The sequence below is a fragment of the Ammospiza caudacuta genome, chromosome 1 (genome assembly GCF_027887145.1).
Source record: "Ammospiza caudacuta isolate bAmmCau1 chromosome 1, bAmmCau1.pri, whole genome shotgun sequence".
In the NCBI taxonomy this organism is placed as follows: Eukaryota; Metazoa; Chordata; class Aves; order Passeriformes; family Passerellidae; genus Ammospiza; species Ammospiza caudacuta.
The window spans coordinates 120,758,925-120,784,283 of record NC_080593.1 but is presented as its reverse complement, the minus strand read 5'-3'; the positions used below and the strand labels follow the sequence as shown (position 1 = coordinate 120,784,283).

Genomic DNA, 25,359 nt, shown 5'->3' with positions numbered 1-25,359 from the left:
GACACCACAGTGCTCTACCTTACGTTCAGCATTTTTCACCATTTTCATGAATAGCTTAAATGGTTCAGTGGTAACATTGTCATGGAACCAAGTCAAGAAGCATTGCAAGAGCTTTGGGGAACAAGATGTGAATTCTGAATACTTAAAAATTGTACAAATGGTAAGATAAAACTTCAGTACAGAAAAGAATGGAATTATCAGTTCTACTTTTAGACATTAATACACTATAAAATATAATGGGATAGGCACCAATACTGCACAAAATGCTCTGCTCTTCTTGAACAATGAAAAGTAATGCTCTCAGAAAAGCCAAACAATCCTGGGATTAGTAGCAGACATCCCATGTTGCAGCACTACAGTAATTATTCTGGCACTGGTAAAATTTCAGCTCTAGACACTTCAGTCATGAATTCCAAGCATTTATTAATGTAATTTCTTTATAAAATTTAATGAGAATGACAAAAGACATAAGCAAACTCATCAAAACACAAATCCAAAGGACAAAAATAAAATTATAAAATAAGATAAAATAAAAACACAACACATGAAAAAAGGTTGGAAGACTTTAAATTAAGAGATGGAGCAGAGAGACAACAGTCTTCCAATAAACAATTTTGTTGCAACAAGAACAATAGTCTATTTTTTCTCCAAGTCAGCTCTACTGTCTACTCTGGAAAAAAAGAAGTGAGCAAACTATTTTGAACACAAGAAACTCAGAAGAAAAAAACAGAAGAAAAACTTAATTTTAAAGAAATATTCAATTCCTATAAAGCTTACTTAGAAGTAAATTAATTGTTATTAATGCTCAATTTTAGAACAGAATTACATTAAGAAATGCTTAGAATCCATAGTAGAGGACAAACCTAACACTATTTTAAAATACCAGGAAAAGCAATATATAACTCACAGAAATTCCCTCCAGACTTACATATTTGCTATGCCACTACAAGTTTCACATACCACTTTTTTTTTAGCTTTACATTAAAAGAGCCCAAAATATTTTAATTGCAAAAATGCAAATCAAAGGTTAAACTCAAGTTTCTAAAACAAAAATTGACATGTCTAAGAATACTTTGGGTTTTCAGTTTACTGATGCATATCATGAAAATTTCAAGTAATCTTATGGCTTATACCCCTAAAGACATTTTTTAAAAACCTTCCTTATGTTACAATTTAAGTATTTACAGTGTTTCATCCCAGTAGAGGTAGGTTTTCCACTTGCTGCTATAAACATACAATGTACCTAAGTTCTTTAAGAGTGCAGGAATGCTGTAAAGTGAGGTTAAATACGTAATTTCAGTTAAGCAATAAATGTCACCTTATTTTATTACTCTGTTCATGTAAGCATAAAATACTCATCTATGGCTGCCCAGCTAATAATGGATGAAAGCAACGATGTGTCACAGAAGCAGAATTTTGATATTAATAAATAGTGCTTTTAAAGCAGCATCTTCCACTTTCCTTCTAAATACAAGGAGCATTCTCTGTTGTCAAAGAAATTATGGAGCTGCATTTGATTTCATCACCTCAAAAGACAGCTCTGGAAATGAGCCACACAATTTTTTTTACTCACCTGTTCCATCATCTACCCACACAAATTTACTCACCTGTTCCATCATCTACATTCTCCACTTCCATCACTTCCGTGTTTATTCTGCCCCGGAAAAGGTAACGGTGGCCATCTGTGGATGCTTTGCTGTTCTTCAATCTCCTGAAAAAAAGAAAGAGCAGAAGAGAATTGTCATTCACTCCCTTGTTCTATGTTTCTGCACTGCTACCTGTACATGCAGCATTTTGAGACCACTGTAAGGATCACAACACCTTAATACCTGTGCAATTGGACTGTGGAAACCACTGCTGAATGGGACGCTGCTGATGGGAATGCAAAGATGTTACAGCTGGTAAGAGCCAGCTGCAAACTCCTGCCTGAATGAGAGCTCATCAAGAAGTCTCACTCTGTAAAAGCTCTGCTCCAACACTTGGGTACCTATATGCTGTTGTCTGCCATCCAAGCAAAAAAAGGAGGGCCTTTCCTCCTAGCTGATGTGGTGCTCCTGTTAGTCTAGAAATTCAGCAAGGGGGTAATGTGACTGAAAAAAATCAAATGAGGACATCTTTGGATAGCAGTAGCATTGTAAGTGGGATTTATGTAGGGAAGAGAGAAGGCAACATCTTTTCTTCCTAATGTAAGAGTTAACAGAGAATTGTAATTAAGGAGTGCTGAAGTTTGTGGCAGTTTCACTGCAATATGTTCCAAAGCACCTTGCATTGCTGTAACTGTTCCCATTGAAGCCAATGCCTTCGGAGAGCACCAGTTCTAGACACCTTTTCAGACCTCAGATAAGCCAGGGATTACTGTCCATCCATTTTTGCCTACAATAATTAATACTGTATATCAAACAAAGGTCATTTCCTAAGAATTAAGGATCTCCTGAATATTGACCTTCATCCACTCCAAAGAGGTACTAATTTTCAGAAAATTATCTGCCTCTCAATTATTACTTTATTACTGTCTTATGAGTAACTCTATTACACCATAAATTTATTATTCAAAACTTGAGTAATACATTAAAAATACAAAGAAGGCAAAAAATAAAAACCAGCACAAAGCACAAAGTTTCAGTGTTACATGTTTTTTCTTTCCAAAGCGAGTAAATCCAATAGCTCTACTGAGTTTTAAAACTATAAACCCAAATATAGCATTCCATGTTTACACCAACAACTTTGTCACAAAAGCATGGTTAAAAATGACACAAAATATCTCATACCATAAAGGCAAGGCAATTTTTGTAAAATTTCCAAAATACAATTTCTCTCTTTACATACTTGCCAATCAATATTTAAAGTCTCTTGCTGGAAATAATCAAATAATTTCCCATTTTAAACTTTGAAATTATATTCTAAATTGTGTTACTCCTATATCTGCAGAGATGCCACATGGTACCAGCCAAGGACATGACTGTTCAAAACTAAAGAAACCACAGACAACCTTTCATGCAATTTGAGATTACATCAAATAATGTATTTTAATGAGAATATGGCTACAAAAATATGTAACTTAGTGGAGGACAACTTAAAAGATACTATGTAACCAGCAACTTATTTGGAATTGCTGGACAACAAATAGCAGAAAATTTTAAAAGAAGATCAATCATGTATCCAGGAATCTATCAAATATCTACCCAGGGATATGTATTTAGTGGCTACTCTAAAACAACTCCTGGATTAAAGAGACAAATTTGAGCATCAAGAGGGATATTTGTACACAGGAGAACCCTTATTTCTCACAACATTATCTACAGAAGCTTGTTGCTGAACTAAGGAATTGTTCTTTGGAATGCAGCAAGCAGCAGCTTTCTGGTTGTTTTCTCTGATTACAAATATAAGGCATGAAACTCTTGTATATTTAGAGACTTATTTTATTGCACAAGCTACAATACTAATTTGTTTGAACTAAAAATTCAGACTGTTTACACTTCCTAGAAGAGAGTGAGGCCATCACATATAACCTGCTAATGAAGGCTGACAAAACAGATTCTTTTGCCCCACACTCCACTACTAAGATCCTGCACCCATAATTTTTTTTTTCAAATTGCTTGAATTATATAATTCTCTTTGGTTGGTAAGTTTCTTCTAAAAATGTTAACTTTTATGCTGTGGTTCTTATGGAACACCATATTCATGATTAGCTCTACTGTGAGAAAAACACACTGTTTTTGAAAGTAATCATTTACCTGTGCTTTTTTTTGCAGTAGACCAGAAGATTATCAAAAAGAAAAAATATCCTCTCTTGGATATTTCCTGCTGAAATTTTCAGTAGTAGTCCACTTCGCAGCATTTCTGTACATGTGTCTGTGATGTTGGACCCCTAAAATTGAGTGGAAAGAGATGATTCTTTTAGTAAGAACTGAAGTACTTTGCATCAACAAAGGAAAAGTTTCTTATACAAACTCACAAGTATAACAATTATCTGTAAAGAACGAGTCATGGTAATTTATTGCATTGTAATTATGCAATCATCTGTAATGATGCTTAATACTAGCTTTGTGAATAGGCACAGTTTAATCACAAAAAGTTTCCAAATTATATTACTTTTGTGCAAAGACCTCTCCTGAAAATCAGGCCAACTCTATCCAATAACTCCTATCCTCAGTAACTTGGTTCAGAAATGCCTGAAAATGGGGCTTTACAAGATATAATCTATGCCAAGATGAAACTGGAAGCTGAAGCAACGTGGGACTTGAACATCACTAAGGGGAGATACTTCTACACTAGATTAGGCTAAGCACAGAAGCGAAAATTAAAACCCAACAAGATATAAAACTTGGGCAAAGCTAAGAGTGGCATGTGCAGCTAGGACAGTCTAGTATATTTCCTCCTAACGTACTCCAAAGACATCAGAATTTTGGTAAGGTTTAGATGTTTAGGATTAAACTTCCAATGCCTCATTTTTGCTTCAAGACAGATCATTCATGTAAAAAGGCTGTCAGGCATTTTTGTAAAATTTAATGAAAGAGAGGCAACCTTAACAAAGGAAAATATTTTCCAAAAACAATATATCAAAAATTCATGGTACTTCTATGTCTTGTAAAGAGAAATTTACTTCTCAAGGAAGCCTACCTTGAACTCTGAGGTGCATTTTGCTAGTCTGAAAAATCATGCTCCTTTGGGGCAGAGCTGCTGTCCAAGTGCATGCCCATCCAGACATGCAAGCCTATTGTTAATTTTATTTTCTATTGTGCTGGCTGCATCAAGCACACACCCAGGGTTTGAAGTTTCCTGACTTGAGGGAGTCAAATACAGCTTGGAAAACCTGCAAAAAGCCAGGACTCTCCTGTCATCTACACATGTTCTGAATGGTTTAGGCATGTGATAGCTGCAGTTACTTCCTCTTCCTGATCTAACCACAGTAGTCCAAAGAAAAATGGATTTAATTAAGAGCCAAGAAGCAAACACACATTCTGCTCTCACAGTTCTTCATCCTTCTGTCCATCCTTTGTATGTCACAGCTGTGAACATTGAGCAATAGCTCAGGCTGTCCTAAGGAGAATGCAGTCTGTTTACTGAGATAAGTGAGATTGCACAACCATCACACTGGAACACAATCCAGGTCTCCAAGCAAAGCCACTTCAGGGTCTGTACTAACTAACCACTAGAGCTTCCAGCCAGGATCAAGTGATCAAACAAGCCAATGATGAATGTCACCTACAGCCACTACAGCACATTTCCCTTCCTAAGACAGCATCAGTAACAGCATGCTAATTTCACAGTTTTATTCAAAATCAAACACTGAAACATTTTAAAAGCACACTTAGTGATATAAATTAGGCATAAATTAGGGCTGTGTGTAATGCTTGTTGACTATAATTACAGAAAAACAGGTCACTTTTTTCCATTCCATTTCATTGCTTTTGTGTATTAAAGAGTAAACAATATCTTATTCTGTGTTTCAAATTTGCTGGAATAGTACTTACTAACAATTTGCATTTTAAAAGGTTGGATACTTTCTAAAGGGTCTCAGTTTGTTTTTTACACAAAACTTCAACTTGGCAGAAAAATAGTAGCTTTTTGTAAGGAAGCCAAAAAATATCAGCTTAAGGCTTCAGAATTGTACAAGAAGTTTCAGCTTTCTAAAAAAAGGACGGAATTCTTTTCATAGAAAGGATTTTATAAAAAATTTTGTCCTTTCTTATTGAAGAATTTCATTTTCAGTATAGAAAAACACAGCCTTTTCCAAACAATCCTAACAAGATCTGCTACTGTGCCAGCATCTTGTCATAAAATAACACATTTAATACATATTTTAAGTATATATAATTCAGGCTACCTGACTTATTTCCAATCACCTCATTCATTATTCAAGTTCAACGTGACAGTGTGGCAGTGAGGGTCATCTGTCCCACATTATTACCCTTTGTTATCCTCCTAGTTTTGTTCCCTTTGTAGAATATACTGATAGGTGATAAAAACAAGGTTCTAGAGGTACTTTTTTCCCTCTGAGACATTTCATCCAAAGACTGAACAGTGTCAATGTCACTTCTCAGATACCTTCTGACAAGATCAAAACCCATGCTGGTGTGATTGCAGGTCAGTGAATTTTGTTAGGGCTGTTTTATTTGCTGAAGTCCAAGGGAAAAAGGAAACAGGACCAGAAGTCACATCTTGTTGTCCTCCATAACATAAAAATCCTCTGTCACTCCCCTGCCTATGTAATACTTAGGACTTGCCCGTTTCTAGACTTTAGGTGGGCATGGAGCTGAAATGGAGAAAAATGGAAGGGCACATTATCTGAAACACTGCTGTTTCTACATCTGGGGTGAGCATGGCTCTCCACCACATCCCTTGGAGATGAAAAACATGCCTGAGGAAGGATGGAGCAGAGAGCACACACAAGCACTGCCAAATCTACCGTGCAATTCAAAGGGCTGGCAACCATACCGAGCTTTCATGAAGGATGGAGCTACACCCTAACCCTCCCAGGGGTTCTCACCAGGAACACCAAGCTACAGCTGATATCCAGCCCAGTAGGACAATTCACTTATCCAGCTCCAAGCTGTCCCTTTCATGGGGAAGGGTCAAGGCTGCAGTAACAAACGAGAAGTCACCCCCATCTCAGAAGCAGGTGAGACTTTCTGCTGCACAGCTAAAACTGAACTACACTACCTACAACATCTTTGAAACAAGCATTACCAAAGCTTTCTGATACAAATGTGTTTTCATTAAGCATTCACACTGAAACTACCATAGGAATTTCCAATATAAGCAACTTGAACTTGAAAAGCAATTTGCTATTTCCAAGTTTTCATAGACATTTAAACTCAGTGCTTGTAAGAGGAGATGATAGAGCTGCTCAACCTAAGTGTAAAATCACTACTACTATGCCATTCATGCCTCTGTATATTTAAAGTACCTGCAAGTAGAAATCATGGGCTATTTTCAGTGAAACCAGCAATTTTGTAATCTGTCAATTTGAAAATGCCATGTATTGTAGAAACAAACCTATTTTAATCATCTTCCAACAAATCACATAAATAATTCAGTTGGGGGAAAAAACAACCTGAAAAGCAGGCTTATACTGTGAATCTAGACTAATTTTGCCTCAATCTGTCCTACTGGGTCACTAAAGACTGTACAGCAACCCTCTTCTGTGGGTAGCACCCCAACCAAATACTCTGTGCCCTTTGAGGATAGCTGGTATGGAAATTAAAAGCCCATCAAATCTTGGAGCCTGCTGGCTATTTAGGTATAACTGGCTTCTGAAAACCTTTCTGATAACCACAGGTGTCCCCTATGATTCTAAGTAAGGAAACAGCTCAGGTGAGAGGTCTGAAACGTGACCATATAAAAAAAATAACAGCACTGGAAAGACAGGGACTGTATCTCAGGTAAAACATTACTTGATGATATGGAATCACATCAACAAGTACTCTTTGGAATGGAAAGGAACAGAATACCCCATGCTACTGTCTCTAAGTGGCCTATGACTCACATTGGGTTGTTCAGATTCCAGCTTACAACAAATGCAACAATTTTTTCTTCTCTCACTGAAACATCCACGCAAATTTTACTGACAGACTCCTTGAGCTGCTGAGCCATTCTCCAACTGAGACAGCCACCTACACAAGTTCTGAATTCGGGCCAATAAATTAAACCACTTAGGAAATTAAGTGAGAAAGTCATTATATTCAAAATCATCTTTCTTGAAACAGATGTTCCTTTTTTTCCATGAATCCGTATTTTTATCATAATAAACACAAGCTTCATTTTATGACAGTTAAGTATAGGAATTCAAGTCATGCTTTGATCAGATTCTAAAAATAGTCTTTATTTTTTTCCCTTTCCTTCTAGTTGGGGCCAAGCAATGTGCTAAGCATTTCCTTCTGGAAGGAAATCTCCAACAAGTTTGCTTCTTTATTTTCAGCATTGCAGAAAACCAGATGTTTATTTAATTAAATCCACTCTCAAACATTGCATTCAGGAACTTTTTTTTTTTGGTAGTTGTTGTTGGGAATCCTTCAAATACTGTTAGCTCATATACATGTTCTGGAATTCTAACCATTTCAAGGACTAACCTTATACTATGTCTGAAAAAGATGCACATCTTAAGATCAAGGCAATTTTGCCAGATTGTGCACCCTGTGGTTGCCATATGATATCAAACCCAATCAGCTAAAATACAATAAACACCACATAACCCTACTGGAAACATCCTATTTTAAGACAATGGCACTCTTTGAGAGTTCAAGCATACATGAAACCCTCAAATGAAATCTAGGAAGAGGGGAGATGGAAAAAATAAAACAAAAAACCAAAAAAACAACCCACCAAAGCTGGTAGGAAATTACTTTGTTACAGAGTAGAGAATACATTCTGAGCACAAGGAGAATAAGTCTTTTCCAAATGCTCATGTCCATACTGTTACCATTCCTTCTTTACTGTTACCTTTGCTCATTAACACATTTCCAAAAGCAACCATATTTCCTACCAGATGTTTTACCTAGAATTCAGAAGAAATTTAATGCAGAAAAGAGTATTCCCTGTTCGGGGATAGAGGTTTGAGAACAGTAAGTTCTTAACCAACCGATATGACTAATAATGCATTGAGTTAATAATACTGTAACTATATACTTGAGTGTGTTCATTAAGAAGGATTTGAAAAATATCTATGACTCAGACAATAGAAGCTAGTAGAAGAATTTTAATCACTTCAGTGCAATAGAAAATTTAATTGAAAAGTTAAAAATAATAGAAGGAATAAAGTGGTGATAGACAATAAGGATTATTTAGCAAATTTCCTTGCCATAAAGTATTGAGCATTTAACTTGCAATTGGTTCTATCATGAGGCTATCGCAGAAACATTTAAATGTTGAGCTATACTAACCTTCACAAGGTACTGCTGATAATAGCAACTTAAAGGTAATTTTAACAATAAACACATTTTCACCTAGTCTAGAGGAGGAGCTGTTAAGTGATGTTAACTAGAGCTCCTCTCCATTTGAACATTTAGAATTTTACTTTCTATTAGTCCTCTCTTTTTTAAAATCCTACAAACAATACAATAGCATTTGCTTTGAATTATTTTCTTTTATTTCAGATGGAAGGTTACAAATAAGTGCAGAAAGTCATGTCTGAATATGGACTAGCAATTATATCACTTTTCTACTTGCTAAAATTCCTTCTCATGATGCACAGTGAATTTTAGTGGTATTTCATAGTGACCATCCTGCAGCACAACATTGCAGTGCACTGAGCTCCAGCATGAGATGATTTGCCAGAAATGGAAAAGCAGTTCTTGAAAATGCCTCTACACAAGGAAAAAAATATCTGAAGTGAAACATTTCAAATCATACAATGCACTGAAGAAACATGAAGGATTTTGGTTAAAGTAAAATTAGTCACTTAATCCACATTTAGAATGAACCAAATCTTCCTACACTACTCAATTAACAACAAACCACACATTTGCACAAGTCCACAGATCAGGAGATTTCACATGGAGCATACAGGAAATAATTATGTGGTGTCATGGGTAGTATTTGGGGGGGGGGTCTTTGTCCAGATTTCCTTTCAGACAGTGGCTTTTTTTGCTGAACTCTTCTGGATGACAGGGGAGAGCTAAATCCAGTACTGCAGCACCAGAGCACATTCCTAGGCACAGCAAAGTTCAAGAAACAGCAGGTACAGTAAAATCAGGAGGTGTTTGGAGGGAATAAAGCCATGCACAAACTATTTCTTATTTCTGCTTTTTTACCTACTACTACAAATATCTACTTAAAAGTTGTCTATTCTAGTCAGTGTTCTAATTGTTATTTGTCAGACTTTGTGGGGAACTCTCTCAAAGTTCAGACTGGTTTGTCTTGAGGCTTTCTCTGCTTCAGTGTCCCATCTGTGTCCCATGCACATCCCCAACCCTTCCTTTCCTAAGCAGCCTACAAAGGAAATTTCCCACTATATAGACTGAGGTCTTTCAGTACCAGACTAACATGCAACAAACACATTTTTCTTGCTACATCTCCCCGTCTGCAAGCCTCCCACAAAGCTTAAAGAGATAACACCTCTTTCTCCAGTTCTTAAGCAGCTTTCTCAGGAAGAGAAGTAGCATATTTGAGCAAAGTATTCAAAAAGCAAAGGATTGCTTCCAGGTTAAAATCTGCCTCTTAAAAAGCCTGGGTACTTTTGGTTTTTTAAGTCAGTTTTGAATATGGTTACACTGTTTTCTTTATATTTCTTTCACTGAAACTTTGTGTTTGCCTTCTACTCCAGTGCAGTCAGCTCAGACACATCAATACAAAACAACCAAGGGAATTTAAAGATACACTTTTATCTGCACCTGTCTTTCCATATGAACTAATTATGGTGCTCAGAATAGTTAAAAAGGAAGATTTTGATGTTACAACTACTTAATCATGGCTCTTCTGGTTACTACTTAAAATTCTAACTCAGAACCAGATCTATGGTCACATCACAAAATTTGGTTGAAGCACTAAAGTTCTTCCATTTGCAAATCATTAAAAAACCCCACAAATCTCATACAGATTCCATTGAATGTGTTTTAATTACGTCAGCTCACCCAATATTAAGAGACTACCAACAAGCTGACAAAAACTTACAGGTTCAATGCTTAACCAATAATAAACAATAAACAAAATATTCTTCAACCAGACCAAGTGCTGCTAGGCCAGCATAGACAGCAGTAAACTAAAATCAGCATTTAAATTAGGATTTATAAATGTGTCTGTGTGAACAGATTTATGTTAATACAAATGCTAAATAACTATCTTCCCTTGAAGTCTGCTATTTCATACAGCATTGCTCAGTCATGGAAAACTTAATTTACAGAATAGATCTCAAATGCGGTGACTTCACAGATCAGTGGACTTGAAAGCACCTCAGGATCATAAAAACAGTGCAACACACACTTGTGGAAAGCTGTTACTCTCTCCTCAACAGAGAAAGCAACAAATCATGACGGTAATGACAGTACCTCCCATCCTTCAACGTGAGACTGCCATTCTTCCAAAAATTCTAATTTTTCCATTTGCCTCTTGGCCTCATTTATGTTGGAACAGACAGCTTTCATGGCCTGGAGAGCTTCCATTAGGGCTGCATAGTCACTGTGCTTCCTTGGAGTCCGCTTCAGTAATTCCTATTTAGACACGGAAAAAGAGGAAAAAAATAAAGGAAAAGAAAAAAAGAAACCAGTCTTTGATCTCTAAAGGTCCATTACAGGAGACTTAAATCAAACCAGCATACAAAAAGAAAATAGCCACTCTTCTCTTTTACTAAGCAGAAAAGCAGTAACCCTTCTAAAATGCTCCTAGTAGGACTCTCAAGAGTAACTAATTATTAACAATAAATAATCATCATGACTTCGGAAGAAGTTTGCATTTCAGCTACTTTCTCCTCCAACAATGTTTCTTCATGTTGAGCCTCAAGGTTTGGGTTTGTTTTTTTACATTCTGCAGGATACAACTGTCAAGAGCAAGGATAACAATTCATGTCAAAATTAATACCTGCCTTTCCTGCAACTCAGGGCCCAAAACACATTCCTTCAGCTCCACACTATTGTTTAACCTCATGCAATGCAGCAAGGCGGTGAACAATAGCTTAGGTGACTCACTGATTTCAGATGCACTGGCAGCCATGCTGACAAACAAAAGTGGAACCACCAGCATTTGTTTGAGATTTCCCATCTCAAGCTACCAACTCCCCATTTACAGCTGGGCTGACTGAGAACAGCCTTCAGCAAAGCCCTAACCCTGCTGCCACCACACCCTGTATTTAAATTTTCTTAATATATTCATTTCATTGCTCTAGAGTAATTCATTAGTCATTTTTCCCTGTGTTATCTGTACGCCTTTCAAAAATAGAACAGAAAAATAACTTCAGAATAGACCAAGGGAACTGTAAAGCCACAGCTATCTCAGATGACTCACACCTCATTGTAATGATTACATTTTTAATCTGTTTTAAAAACTTTTTTATTCTGACCTGTTTCTTACTAGATTTTTTTTATGTCATATACCTCACAACTGGCAACATGGCAAATCAACACTCACAAATGCATTGTGAAAAATACTGTCCAGTAGTTATTTTTCAGGTAGCTTTTAGAGTATAATCTGCTCTGGTTTTCCTCTCAGAGTTTGGAATAATAAGCAATACAAGATCTTAATTTGTTAACAATTTGCTTAAAATACTTACTTTCTTTCTTGTATTTTATTTCCTAAGAGGGTAAATTGCAAATCCAGATGTTTGAATATCTACTGTTTATCACCACATTATCAGTTTTCATTTATTTAAGCTGTCACAATATGATAACAAACATATAATTGTACATAAAACCATTTACAGCACCTGCTACTCCACAGTTTTTCTTGTAAAAAAAATCCATTAATATTTTTCATTTTTAGTTTGTTGATGGTAAATTAGCATCATCAAAGTACACCCCCAACAAACTCTGCTATCCCAAGCATTCTAAGCAAGGGCACGATTGAACCCAGCTGAAATTAGTCTCATTAAACTCTCCCCAATGGCTCACTTCTGCCCAACAATGGGGAGGGAACCTTACAACTACAAGCAGAACAGAGCTAATCATCTCAATCCAGCCAAGCTCCTCAGTTCTTTTAATACTGATGTCAGAAGACTTGCCACCAGCTTTAATGGGAGCAAGGCTGGGTCCAATATCTTAATAAAGAGATAATTCACTGCCTAGAAAGATTGTTCCTGGGGTTCAGAAACATGCTTAGCAACCAGTTTTATACAGGAAGTAAAAAGTCCTCAATAAAAATCTGGTGAGTACCTTCAAAAGAAGGGGATACTTGCATATTCTCTGTATTGGTGTCACTAGATATCCCTCCAGGGGTACATCTGTGTTCTTGCGTCCTCCAAGGAGCATGCAGTTCTGGAGAGGGAACAGGTTCACAAATTATTGAAAAATCCCAAGAAAATTATCAGAAATAAAGACAAAGGCATAGGTATACAGCAGTGTTTGGCTAAAGCATACACAAACTGTGTAAATATATATATATATAAGGAGGGAGGTTTGCAAGACTGTCAAAAGCACAGGCTTGAACACATGCACAGGCTATCACACATGGCAAGGAAGTCAAAAAGGCAGAATGCAGGCCTCTCACATTAGTACCTTCTTCATCCAGTCTGATGAAGAGGACTTTTTCTTACAGTATGAAAATAAAAAACAGTGAAAATGCTCAAAGTATGCTTTCAGACTTCAAAAAACAAAAATAAAAATATTTCAGGGTGACCACTACAGCTAACGCTGTTTCTAAAAAGTGTTTGCAGCATTAAGTAGTATCAAAGATGGTTTGAATGTTTGAATTTGGCCATCCTATTAACATTTAATTTTTTGTTACACACCTCAAAAAAAATGTTCTATTTTCATGCTTCTATATTTAAATTTGATGTGCAATGAATAAAATATCCTGAAGTCATGGGCAAAAGGCTATTAAAAAATTTCGACAAGACATCTGATTATGGAAGCAGAGAGTAAATTAAACATTGGGTGGAAGTACCCAATAAAAGTAGCTGAGAGAGAGAAAAGAATAAGGGCTTTTGGGGATAAGAAAACACACAAAGCACATCCCAGCAAATATTTGGAATTGCTGGAATTAAAGTGTAAGTACAAAAAGACCTCAAGTAGTGATGACAATTATTTTATGGAGAGATCAGAAGGAATTGTGATGCAATGGCATGAGATAATCTCAGCTTCAAAGAACAAGTTGTCTAAACTGAGGACACTAAAGAAAAGCAGTTTAAGGCAGCCAGATGAGATGTAGACACAGGCCACAGATCTGGATGCAGACACGTTGTTGATGGAACAGAGGCTGCACAACTGGCTGGCCACCCAACACACCTCTCCTACAACCAGCGCTGCTGGGGGTGTCCACACCCTCTCTTAAGTCTCTGCTTTGTACTCATGCTTAACCAGCTTCTGGCCTATCCTAAAGGATGCTTTGGCCTAAAGGATTTCGCTTCCAAACACAAAAGCTTTACTGATAAAGACCAAGTAAGATAATGGCAATGCAGACTATAGTTGTTACAACAACTGCCTCTATACTCAAAGCCTCAAAAGTTCTGGTTTCAGCTCCCAGTAATTTATAGATAACCAAAAGTCTAATAACCTGAATCCGTTGGTTTGCCCAGAAGGCATTGGCAGTGCTTTCAAATCATGCCCTAGATCCATGAGGAACCCAAACCAGATGAGAAAGACCTCTGCATGTGACCCAGAGCACCTAAAATAGACACACCATGAAATGCCACAATGGCACACTTGGCTTCTTTTATCACAAAACAAGCTCTTTGTAATCTTTCTCCAGTATTTTGCTTTTTGCCTCTGTAGTCAGCATTCACCCTTTCTTCTTGAGTCTGGCCATGCTGCTCCCAATACAAGAATCACATGTATGAAACTCCCCAGTCTGGGACAAAGTGACAGATATTGTGTCAACCACTGAGGAAAAATAGAACAATTTTGAAGCAGTTTTTAACTGTGAATCACCATTTCTGTGTAAGAGATTCTTAGCAAAAAGGCAGATGGTGCACTCATGTCACACAGTATCTCCCACAATAAGGAAATTCCCAAACTGCTCATTAACTTGGCTGTAAGTAAGTGCAGCTGGGGAGTCAGCTCTGGTATCTTTCAAAGCATCAGTGTGATGCAATAGGACTTCACCAAGAACTCTGTCAACAGCAGTAGTGGAACCCTACTGCATGCTAAAAATAATTAATAAAATTAACTGAAGACTTGTGATACTGTCAGTGTTGGCAGAATCTTTTTTTTCTCAAACCCATCTGTGATGCTTTGCTGAAAGGGTCATTTTTTCTCCAGTCCCAAAACACAATGATCAAATCTGATCACTCCAAAATTTGATAGCATATCCATGGACACTTGCTCAGGTATTTAATTTTCAATATAGTAGACCACTCATTTCAAAGCTAACCTTTATACCACAGGACACCATGGAGGAAACTCAAAAGGCCTTCCACACTGAATCCTGTTTTTAACAACTAAAGTCAACTATTAGCAAACTCAGTATTTACATGAAAATTTGTTTTGCTGTTGAAAAACCACGAGGACTATCGGACTTAACATTTTCAAACCCCTCCTTACTTGTCTTATAAAGTGAAAGACTACTTGTGGAGTTGTTTCTTTCACCTTGGATTAAGTCAGCATCTAAAATTCAAATGGCTGCTTGATGCATAACAAAAGATGTTTCTGTCTGCAACAGCACTGGCTACAGTAGCAGAATGTGGACATCCCCTTCAGAAGTTCTGCTGAGTTCTCCAGCTCCTTCCTACAATTCCTTTCCCTATCACTCCTCATCTATTTTATCCTATTCTTTGCCCTTTCTGAGAGTCACACCCTTGTATCCCAGCCAGTATCTTCAAGGTACACTGCCTAATTCTGTATTACCCACAGATCCAAGCACAGCAGTGAAAATACGATTTAACCACCCTCTTCCTCTGGAAACACCACCCCCACCTAAAATTGCCTGCTAACCACTTGCAGGTGTGCTTGTACTTGTTACATGGTGGAGGTGAAAAAAAATCTAAAAAATACGAAGTTAGAAACACCAACTCAAAGTTTATTTACCAAAAGAAACGTCCGCACTGTTCTTATTTTGTTCAGGTCAAGAAGAACTTTCTGTGCCTTCTCGTGGTTGCTACAGTACTCATCATAGATACGGAATTTCTCTTTCTGCAGAAACAAAAAGAGATATTGTTTTTCACTTGTCATTTTGATTTTTTTTTAATTAATAAAACATGGAATGAACTCTTTGTAAAGCTAATATGGCCTTCATTCTAGAAAATCAGCTCTTCTTCATACATTTATTATTTGAGGTCTAGTCTCAAATTATGAACAGTCTGGAAGCACCACTTGGGAATTTCAAACACAGATTCATAGAAAACAAGGTTGAAAGGGACCTCAGGGATCATCTGGTCCAACCTCTCTTGGCAAGAGCATGGTCTAGACAAGATGGCCCAGAATCCTGTCCAGTGGAATCTTAAATGTGTCCAATGTTGACAAATCCACCACTTCCCTGGGGAGATTATTCCAATGGCTGATTGTTTTCACTGTGAAAAATTTTTCTTTGATGTCCAATTGGAATTTCACTGGGAGAAACTTGTACTCATTACCCCCCCTATTATTCACGTCATTCTGTAAAATGGGAGTCTCCATCTTTGTAGCCACCTTTTAAATACTGGAACATATGATCCATATGAACCATGATCATCCTTGTGGCTCTTCTCTTAAACCTGTCCAGACTGTCCACATCTCTTTTGTAGACCAGGAACCACAGAATTCCAGCTGTGGCCTAACAAACACTGAGCAGACAGTGATAATGATCTCTTTATCTCTGCTGCTGATGCTCTAACTGTTGCAATCCAGCATGTTCTCGGCTTTATTTTTATTGTCACAGCAGCACACTGTTCAATCATATTGGGATGGTGGTCCACCACAACACTGAGGTCTCTTTCCACAGAGCTGAGCCCCAGTTGGATAGATCCCAGCCTGTGCTGCACTCCCACAAACAAACAGGATAAAAACATACATGAAGAAAATGCAAAAAGAATGGCTAATTTGTTGACATTATTACCCAATTTGCTGCTAACACTTGTTTTCCAATATGATCCATTTTTCCGCAAAGTTAAAAACTCATGTTACTCAACTTTTGTTCCATTAATAGATTTCTCCTGCCACAATGAATAATTAAAGACTTAAAAAACAAATGGGACTCTAACCAGAGATAACAATGAAACCTGGACTTTTTGTTAGGTCTACAACTGAGAGCAAACCAATTTGTCTTCATTTTGCAGAGCTCTGTAACAGTAACATCCTTGTTTTGCTCCAACAGGAAAAATAATACTCCTAGAAACCAATTACTACAGGACATACAAACACACTTTGTGTTTGCAGAGGTACTGCAGTTGCTGGAAATAAAATGTCTTCACAATCCAGAACCATGGAGGTATTTGATCCAGTATATACAATTCTTTACTCAATATTCACATTTTTGCATAGCACTAAGGGGGAATAAAAAGATAGTACTACTCTTGCTACATGCAACCTTGTACCTCCATCTGACACATAGGAACAGCTTTGCCCAAGTTGCAGGGCTCAGTTTGTGAGCCTGAGCTGATCTGGTGAATATAAAAATCATGAAACACCAAAAGTGCCATTTAATATGTTATTTCTTCGCTGTCCTCCCATTTCTTTCTTTTTCTTGGACATGATAGTAACCAAGAGATGAACTTCATTATGCAATCAAACCATAGTTAGGCTTCATGACTATGCACACTTATCATAATGATAGTAATTAATAAAAGCAAAAAATAAAAGAAAGACATGAAAAAAAGGCTGAAATAAAGATAGCGTACATAATTCAGAAAGCAAGTTCCAACTTCATGCTGTGCATTGGGTTCTGGCTGTAAACAGTCCTCCACAAGGGACAGGAAGTTTTTGTGAACTGCAAGAATATCTTCAATATTTGAAAATAACATCTGCAAAAGAATAAAACATACATAAGTGAAACATCAGATACGAAACAGAATAAAAAAATGCAATTAGGAGACTAACCTTAACTGTTTCTTCTGTGACATTTTTATCCACTTTGGCTGCAGCACATTGGATCATTCGGTGAAGAAAAGCCTGCATGAAACAAGACAAATAAGGAAAAAGTTATTTCAGGAAGACTTGAACAACTTCTGGCATGTTATGCTTTAAGTTGTTTCCCAAACTGGATATAGAGCCACATCAGAATATTATTCAAAATCTAAAACAAGCTCTTTATTTATAAATCATTTAGTAGTCCTGTTATTCTAACATGTTAGAAAGACCTATCTACACAGTGTTAAAAAGAGTAAAATATTAATGAAGCTGAGAAACTGAACATTCTCTGAAGTACTATTTCCATCCTGCACTCATATTACAATCAAGCAAGAGAAAAATTTATTAATTTTCAAAATCTCACTCTATTACTTTACAAATTGAGCACAAGACAAGCCAAAATAAGATGCTAATTTCCAAATTAAACTAATCAGGAGATACTATTATGTCATGTTACTTTTACCATAGCAACCAAAAGTCAGATTTCAGACATATTAACAATCAAACTTCTTTTAAAGTAAATTGGCTTAAACAACAGTCAGCTGCACCTGGTTTTGCTTAACGAAAACTCTTCTGTCTTGCCTCCCCAAGAACCTAATCCCCAGTGATCAAATCAGAAGTTAGTAATACCACCAATAAAATACCAAAATTGTAAGTTTTCTTTCATTTTACATTCAAGAACTGGACACAAAAAGATGTGTACAGAAAGCAATTCCTAAAGAAATAAATGTTTCAAGTACAAAAAGTAGAATTAATTTTCATTAATTCATTTCATTGCAAAGATATTGGTACATCCTAAAGTATCTACAACCAGTAGACTAAAATCTTACATTGATAATTCTTCACACAGACATGCATATTCTTCAGTCATTAAAACCTGGCACCATGAGTGCACAAACGTCATGTCTTTCAGAACCATTTAGCTCCGAGTCACTGTGCATTGTACACTGTACATGAGCTCATCTAAATTCTGGCGTGGTGCAAATTCCATAAAAGAGGCAATAAATAACCCCTGTGTGGAAAGATAGCAGTCACAGCAGCCCTTCTTGCCCTCTGCTGGGACTTAAATATTTTCATTCCCAAGCAAGGCTCCTTTCTCTGCTGAAGAGGACTATGTAACTGGCATTACACATTTTTATTACTGAAGAGTCAAATCTAGTTATCCAGGACATAAACTGAATTAAGTTTGGAATACTGCCAGCACACTGTATGTTTCCTACCGCTCTCCACAACGATGTAGATTTTCTAGTTCATTAAACCCATCTTTTTCCTGACTATTTGTGCTTTCTTTTTAATGTTTTACTGGTGCTAAAAAAATGCCAATAACTCATTTGCAGCAGTTAACTGATCGTGGACAACAGCCCTTTACATCATTCCTTGCTAAGAATATCCCTAGGGGTTATGGCAAATTTGCTGCATATATTATCTGTACAATCAATCCCATAAAGAGTGAAAGCCTGCATGACTTTAGTTAAATTTTGGAAGTTTTCACTAAACCATGCAACACCATTAAATATGCTTTAGAATCAAAGTGGAAAAAATAATTACAAGAACTACCTCTGAAACTCACATCTATTTTTACTATCTGTAATATCTTTCTGTTCACATTATTTCCCCATAGACCAAACACACTGCTCATCTGCACTTATGTTATCTAAGAAGATCTTCATTTCCTGTAACTCTGAAGGAAGGTGAACATTGAGCTGGCTGATAGTGAAACTAAGAAGGAACTGAGAGCTGAGGCATGAGTTATTCCCAAGTGATTCAAGATGCTAGATGGGAGTCAGGAGGTCAAGAAGAGAATATATCAGCTGCAATAAACAGTTGTCCAAGCAGCACTGTCCCAGACATCACATCTACAGAGGTTATCAGAAAATAAATCCAGGAAAATCCAAACTTTTGCAGAGCCCAGACACAAATCACTAATTAAGGTAGGGAGGTCTGGGACAACTTCAGTCCCTTCCTACAACTTGTTGGAAGTCCCTGTAATATTTTGCTATACTCATTCTGCAGGGGTAGAGTAGTCATGAGGCGAGTCTTTTCCCTAAGATTTGTCCCCTGTTCACAGTATCATAGCATCATGGAACAGCGTATGGGTTGGAAGGGACCTTAAAAACCATCTAGTCCCAATTCCCCTGCCATGGGCAGGGACACGTTCCACCACACCAGGTTGCTCAGTGCTCCATTGTTCTCCCTATCAATGCAGATTTGCTTCCTGAAAAGAGATCATTTTGCTGTGTCTCAAAAAATCAATGCATGTGACAATTTGAGTTTTTCAAGCACTTACATAAAGTTCTACAAACTGCACATATTGCAAAGTAATTGGAATAATTCACATTTCCTAGAAGAGTAGTGTTAAGAGAATCAGGGGAGCAGAGGTAGGGATGGATGTATCCACCTCCACAGCCAATCTCTGACTTCACCCATTGTGGAGTGAATAATGCAAAGCATTGATGGAACCCAGGTTTCTAGGACATAAATCCCCTTATCAATTCCCTTCCTGGAGCACAGAGACACCACAGACCCCACACACATAACACCTCTGCACTGGCACTTTCCTAGGGAGAATGGACAGCCATCATCAGGCAAGAGGATGGAGAAGTAACTGCTTTTTTTACAGTGTAAAATAACCTCAATCCAGCACTGCAACTATGAAAAGACTAATGTCTCTGAACTCACGTAAACACACAGGTCTGAGAGAGGGCTGAGTACTCAAAAAATCTCCATAATTATTTAATCAACTGAGGACAACCATAAGCATTTCTGCAAAAATTAATAGACAGAGAAAAAACAGGTAATTTGCAGACACAACTGTAAGGAGGACCCCAGCACAGAAATTACAGACTTTAAAAGGAAAATATATAAGGATGGACAGAAACTACTCAGGAGATGTCAGTTCTTCAATTAATGGAAAGAAATAATTATATAAGCTTTTGAAATCATACCACATAAGCTCTAATTAACCATATAAAAAACACATATCTAAAAATATAGAGGTAGAATGGACATCTCAGCCAATTTACCATTCACTAAAGAATAGTGAATAGTAAAAAACCAAAAAATAAAAAAACCAAACCAAGAAGTCAGGAACTCCTCTGAAATAGCACTGAGTTCCCTGTAAAACTTTCACCATTATTGCAAGTAGGAGACTCCAAGTCCACACTCATTACTAAGCACCACATTATATGAAGGAACAAAGCAATTATTTCCTTGCAAAAACTGCAAGGAAACAATAGGATAGATCCTGTTCCTGAACTGACCAAACAGCTGTAGGAATCAATGGTCATACATGATTTCCATGCTTACAAAAATAAAAAAAAACAACAAAAATGACCGAACTGAAAAATCAGTTCAAACCTAATACATTACATCAAACATGCATGTCAGTAAATCATGACTCATCTGTGTTTACTACATCTTGCTGAGTTTACTTCAATATTCATCTACATTACTGTAGATGTTTCATAGCACTAGAACAAACACAGAGAATAACAAATATCTCTGCGCACTCCAGGATCCCAGGGCAATGTCACATAGACAGGGATCCTCAACTTTCTCAAAGCTTTCCAAGCAGATTCCAGAGTTTCTCTCAGGTTCCTTTCAGTTCTTAATTTTCTAAAATAACAGCAAGACATATGGTATAAAACAAAATGTAATTCTCTAGATTTTCACCTTGTGCCAGCAGCATTCTATCCACCTTGCTATAGTACAGGGATTCAACACTCCAGCACAGCAAACAGCAATTCCTGGCACTTTCTGACAGCCAGACCATTGGTGATTTTTCTTTTAAGAGATCTGCATGCAACATTTCAGAGCAGCAACTTGGCTGGCTACCATAAAGAGCAGTCAAAATTTCAAAGACCAGATGAAAAGCAAATATAAAGGAGGATGTTTGTTACCCACATTAAAAAAACAACACCCCAGTTTTGTTTGTCAGTTTTTAGAACTGTTTATGGAAAACTCTGTCACTCTAGGAATATTCTTGAGTCACTCAGAGTGCCACAACTCCTGCCTCCACAAAGCTTGGCATTCAAACTACAAACCTAAACTTTCTAAAGCATCCTCCCAGAAACTTCATTAACACAAAATGGCATCTGGATGAGCAGTGCATATCTGCTTTGGAGAAGAATTGCCCCAAAATATTGATAAAATTCTAAATATGGAGAGTCGTATAGTAAGAAGTTTTATGATCATTAAAAGTCTGACAAACTTGCAGACAAAAACATGGGGGTCCAACTAAGTCCTTTGGAATAGGGGAGCAACTACATAGGAAATATATAAGGTAACAATTTAGTGCTAAAGTTCCCTGACTCCATTCAGGTCCTATTGGGAACATAAAAATGCCCCTATGTGTGTGACTCAGGATCCCTATACCATGGTGGTGTAGAGAAGAGTAATTCCCCTCTATCTTTGAGAAAGGTGGGAAAGAATAATTTGGAGATGATTCCATGCTAATAATAGCAAGGAAGCTAATTACACACTTTGTTCATATTAGCTGTGAACTGTTACGTACTTTCTGTACTATTCCCTGGTCTAATTCTTTTATCCTTTGCCTGGCATTGCAGTAACATAATACAGGAAGCAATGGGCATGAAAATGAAACCATAAAACACTGAAAATCCAAATTCAGAGAATTATAAAAGAATTTGTTCATGGTGACAAATAAACACTAATGGTTTTGCCTATCTGCTGATCAGCTGCCATTTTGTGATTTTGTGAGGCAGCATTTTTTTTTACAGAGAACACACACTGGGTTCCTGTTATGGGGATTTTGACTTGTGGTCTTATCAAAATAAGAGTTGCATTGTTTGTTGTTTGGTGGGGTTTTTTTCTTGGTGGTTGCTCTGTGTTTTGTTGGGGGAAAAAAAAAAGCAACAAAAACCTACCACTGCTACAGATAGCACAAGGAGCTGCCAACAGCACAAATGACTTCTCTGACATCTGGAATGAAATCAGGGAAAACAAAGAAGTCTGCCTGCAGAAGACTCCCAGGGCACAAAGAGTTTTTGCCTTCTTTACAGATAAAAAGTCCAGAAATTATGTCAGAGATCCTGGATCACAAAAGATATGTAACTGTCTTTCTGAAAGTAATAATCCTACTTGGGATTAAGCCTATAAATTAATAGTGGGTTTTATCTTAAAAAAAAAAAAAACTAAATAGCTTTTTTTTCCCCTCAGAATTCTTTTAACCGCATTTCTACTCTTAAATCTACACTGCCAGAAACAAAACCAAAGTGAACTGCAAAAAACATATGTATTTTTAATAAGGTTTCCTAAAGTGAAAATGTGCAGGAAATTACCAGATCAAGTGAAGTGCCCAACCTATCATAAAGCCCTCTGAATAAAGCTGTTATGGACATGAAAATTGAATGCAATTTTATTTTGCACAGTGTCAAAAACAAAATCCTGTAAAGATTATAAGGAAATTATAATTCATTATTTCCTGCAATATAAGGAAAACCTTTCTGTGCCTATGATAATAACCTCATCTTCACAAATTTAGAAATACAAATATGAAATACTTGTAGTTTTCATGTTCTCTCTTTACATTCTTAATGTAACTGTAGGCATCTGGATGATGGAAAATATTTTGGTCTTTTCACAATATTCCAAAACGATCCTAGAGAGAACATGAAGATCCATACTTGGGAAGAAAACTGCTCTCTGTCATAGCTGACTAGCTGTTGTGGCTAATTCAGTTCACAGGCATCGAGGTAGCATTTAGCACAGCAGTTTTGCACACTATAATTAATGCACATCAGATTCCAAGTCCCAGAAGAACACCAAGCCAGTTTTGTTGAAGCACTTTTGTTTGATTTCGCCACAAGGAGGAAAAACACAAAAATCAATAGAGAAGACTCCAGCAGCAGTAGCAGCTGTGGCAAACACTGCGTTCCTACCCTCCTCTTCCCATTAACCTGTGCCAGCAGCAGTGGCAGTAGCTGCTCAGGCTGGCTTCTGCTACTGAACAAAAGATTCTTCTTCTCTCTCCAGTGATTCACCAGCTGAGGCACCACCTGTTTCTCCCATCTTGCCTGCAGGACTGGATGAATCACAACCAGCAGCGAGAGCATCAGCCAAGGTCAGATACATTCCTCCTCCCTGCTGTACCTAGTGCTACTTTCAAAGCTGGCATCATATTCCAGTGCCTGTAAGTACAGAGGGAATAGATGGGCAACATCTGCAATGTTTTCTGTTCTAGCGATAATTTCTTTTCCCAACCTACCAAACAATCCACTTCTCCATTCATCTGATCCTAGGGGACAGCAGTCTGCCTGAAAGAGCATCCCTGACTTAAAGTAAACATGAATTCATAAGTACACACACAAATATAGAAACTAATGCTTTGAAAAAATATGTGTCTTCATAGTATTTTCATACATTATTAATATGATGACACATATTGGGATAATCAACCCATTCTCCATCATGCATCTTTTTTTTTGCTCTATTGTATCAGAAAATTTCTAAGAGTAGAGCAATAAAAAAACCTTTGCTCATCCTTCTTCAACCCTCAATCACCTTTTCTGCATTTTGTGGCCACTGATGATATTTTTCAACTTTTTACTGGACATATTGTTCTTTCTTTCATGCACTTTGACACATTAAAGTCAGTTCCCTTCTTTGATGAGGAAGCACCCCCTAAACTCATGTTCCCTACCGCTAAAATCACCTGAGCTTTCACTTTTGATCCCTTCCTTCCTTTCAGCTCCATTGCAGACGAAAGTAAGAAATTTATAGTTAAAGTCCAGTTCCACACAGCCAGGCAGGATGTCCGATGTCTCCACCCTCTTCCTCGCACTGAAGCCATTCTCAAAAAGATTTAGTGCAACCTTTTCCTGGCCCAGTTTAGAAGACATCTATTCCTTTTCTTCCCAGATGTCAAGAATCCTGCCACTAAAATAAGGATATCTAGTACCCTCATTTTGGGAGGCTGTGCTCTTGCTGGTCAACAGCAGTTTGGTTGATGAGTAACAATGGAGGCACTCGCACACTTGCAGCTGTGATCATTGCAAATCTCACCAAATCAGAGGCTGAGGTCTGGCTGGCTCACACATGTTCCTGTGATCTGATGCCACATAGAGCAAACTTCTAGAAGATCACCTAAATTTTTGCTTAATTAAAATACAGCTTAACCAGAGCTTTAGTAAAAGGCCATATACTGGCATACACGATGTACCCTCACCTGCAAGATAAGCAGAACGCAGTTTGGCTAATATTTTTGGCAAATATTTTCTGTAACATGAATTGCTGCTAACCAAGCCTTTATCCCATTACAAATACAAACAAGTTACATTTCAGTCGCCAAGAGAGGTTCTGGAAAGCAAAAAAAGAGATTGGCCTGACCCCTTTGAATTTATGAACAGTCTGTTGGGATTGCAACAAACTGACCAAACAAGAGACATCCATATCAATAAACAAAATGCTTCCAGCATGCCAAGATTCCTCTGAATTACATTTTGAAGGGCTTTTTTTTATAAAAAAAGAATCTGTACTAAAAACATTCACTTGTATGTGGAACTCCCTGTGGCAATGCATCCTATGGTCCTGTTGGTGTATGTTATGGAGTGAATAATGTACTGCTAATCACATAACTGATCTTGTATCACTCAAGTTGAAATGGAAAAGAAATGACGTCTACCATTACAGCTTACTTCTCATAAAAGTCAGCTGTTTCCTGAATTTATAGAACACTAGGTTCTTGTTAGGAAATCCCAGTGAATTCAGCTGTGTC

The 25,359-nt window shown here is 37.3% G+C and overlaps 1 protein-coding gene across 2 annotated transcripts in view; it reads right to left on the bottom strand.

The window, feature by feature from the left end:
* The window catches only part of PREX2 (phosphatidylinositol-3,4,5-trisphosphate dependent Rac exchange factor 2), a 171,471-nt gene that overhangs the window by 109,439 nt on the left and 36,673 nt on the right, over window positions 1–25,359 (bottom strand). The window contains exons 3-9 of one of the 2 annotated variants that reach the window (XM_058820960.1): window positions 17,595–17,666; window positions 17,396–17,518; window positions 15,609–15,713; window positions 12,801–12,902; window positions 10,986–11,147; window positions 3,735–3,868; window positions 1,608–1,711 (exon numbers count right to left, since the gene is read on the bottom strand). In XM_058820960.1, coding sequence (XP_058676943.1) covers window positions 1,608–1,711; window positions 3,735–3,868; window positions 10,986–11,147; window positions 12,801–12,902; window positions 15,609–15,713; window positions 17,396–17,518; window positions 17,595–17,666 — 802 coding nt within the window. The remainder of the gene's footprint in view (window positions 1–1,607; window positions 1,712–3,734; window positions 3,869–10,985; window positions 11,148–12,800; window positions 12,903–15,608; window positions 15,714–17,395; window positions 17,519–17,594; window positions 17,667–25,359) is intronic. The other variant, XM_058820970.1, reaches the window with a different exon arrangement.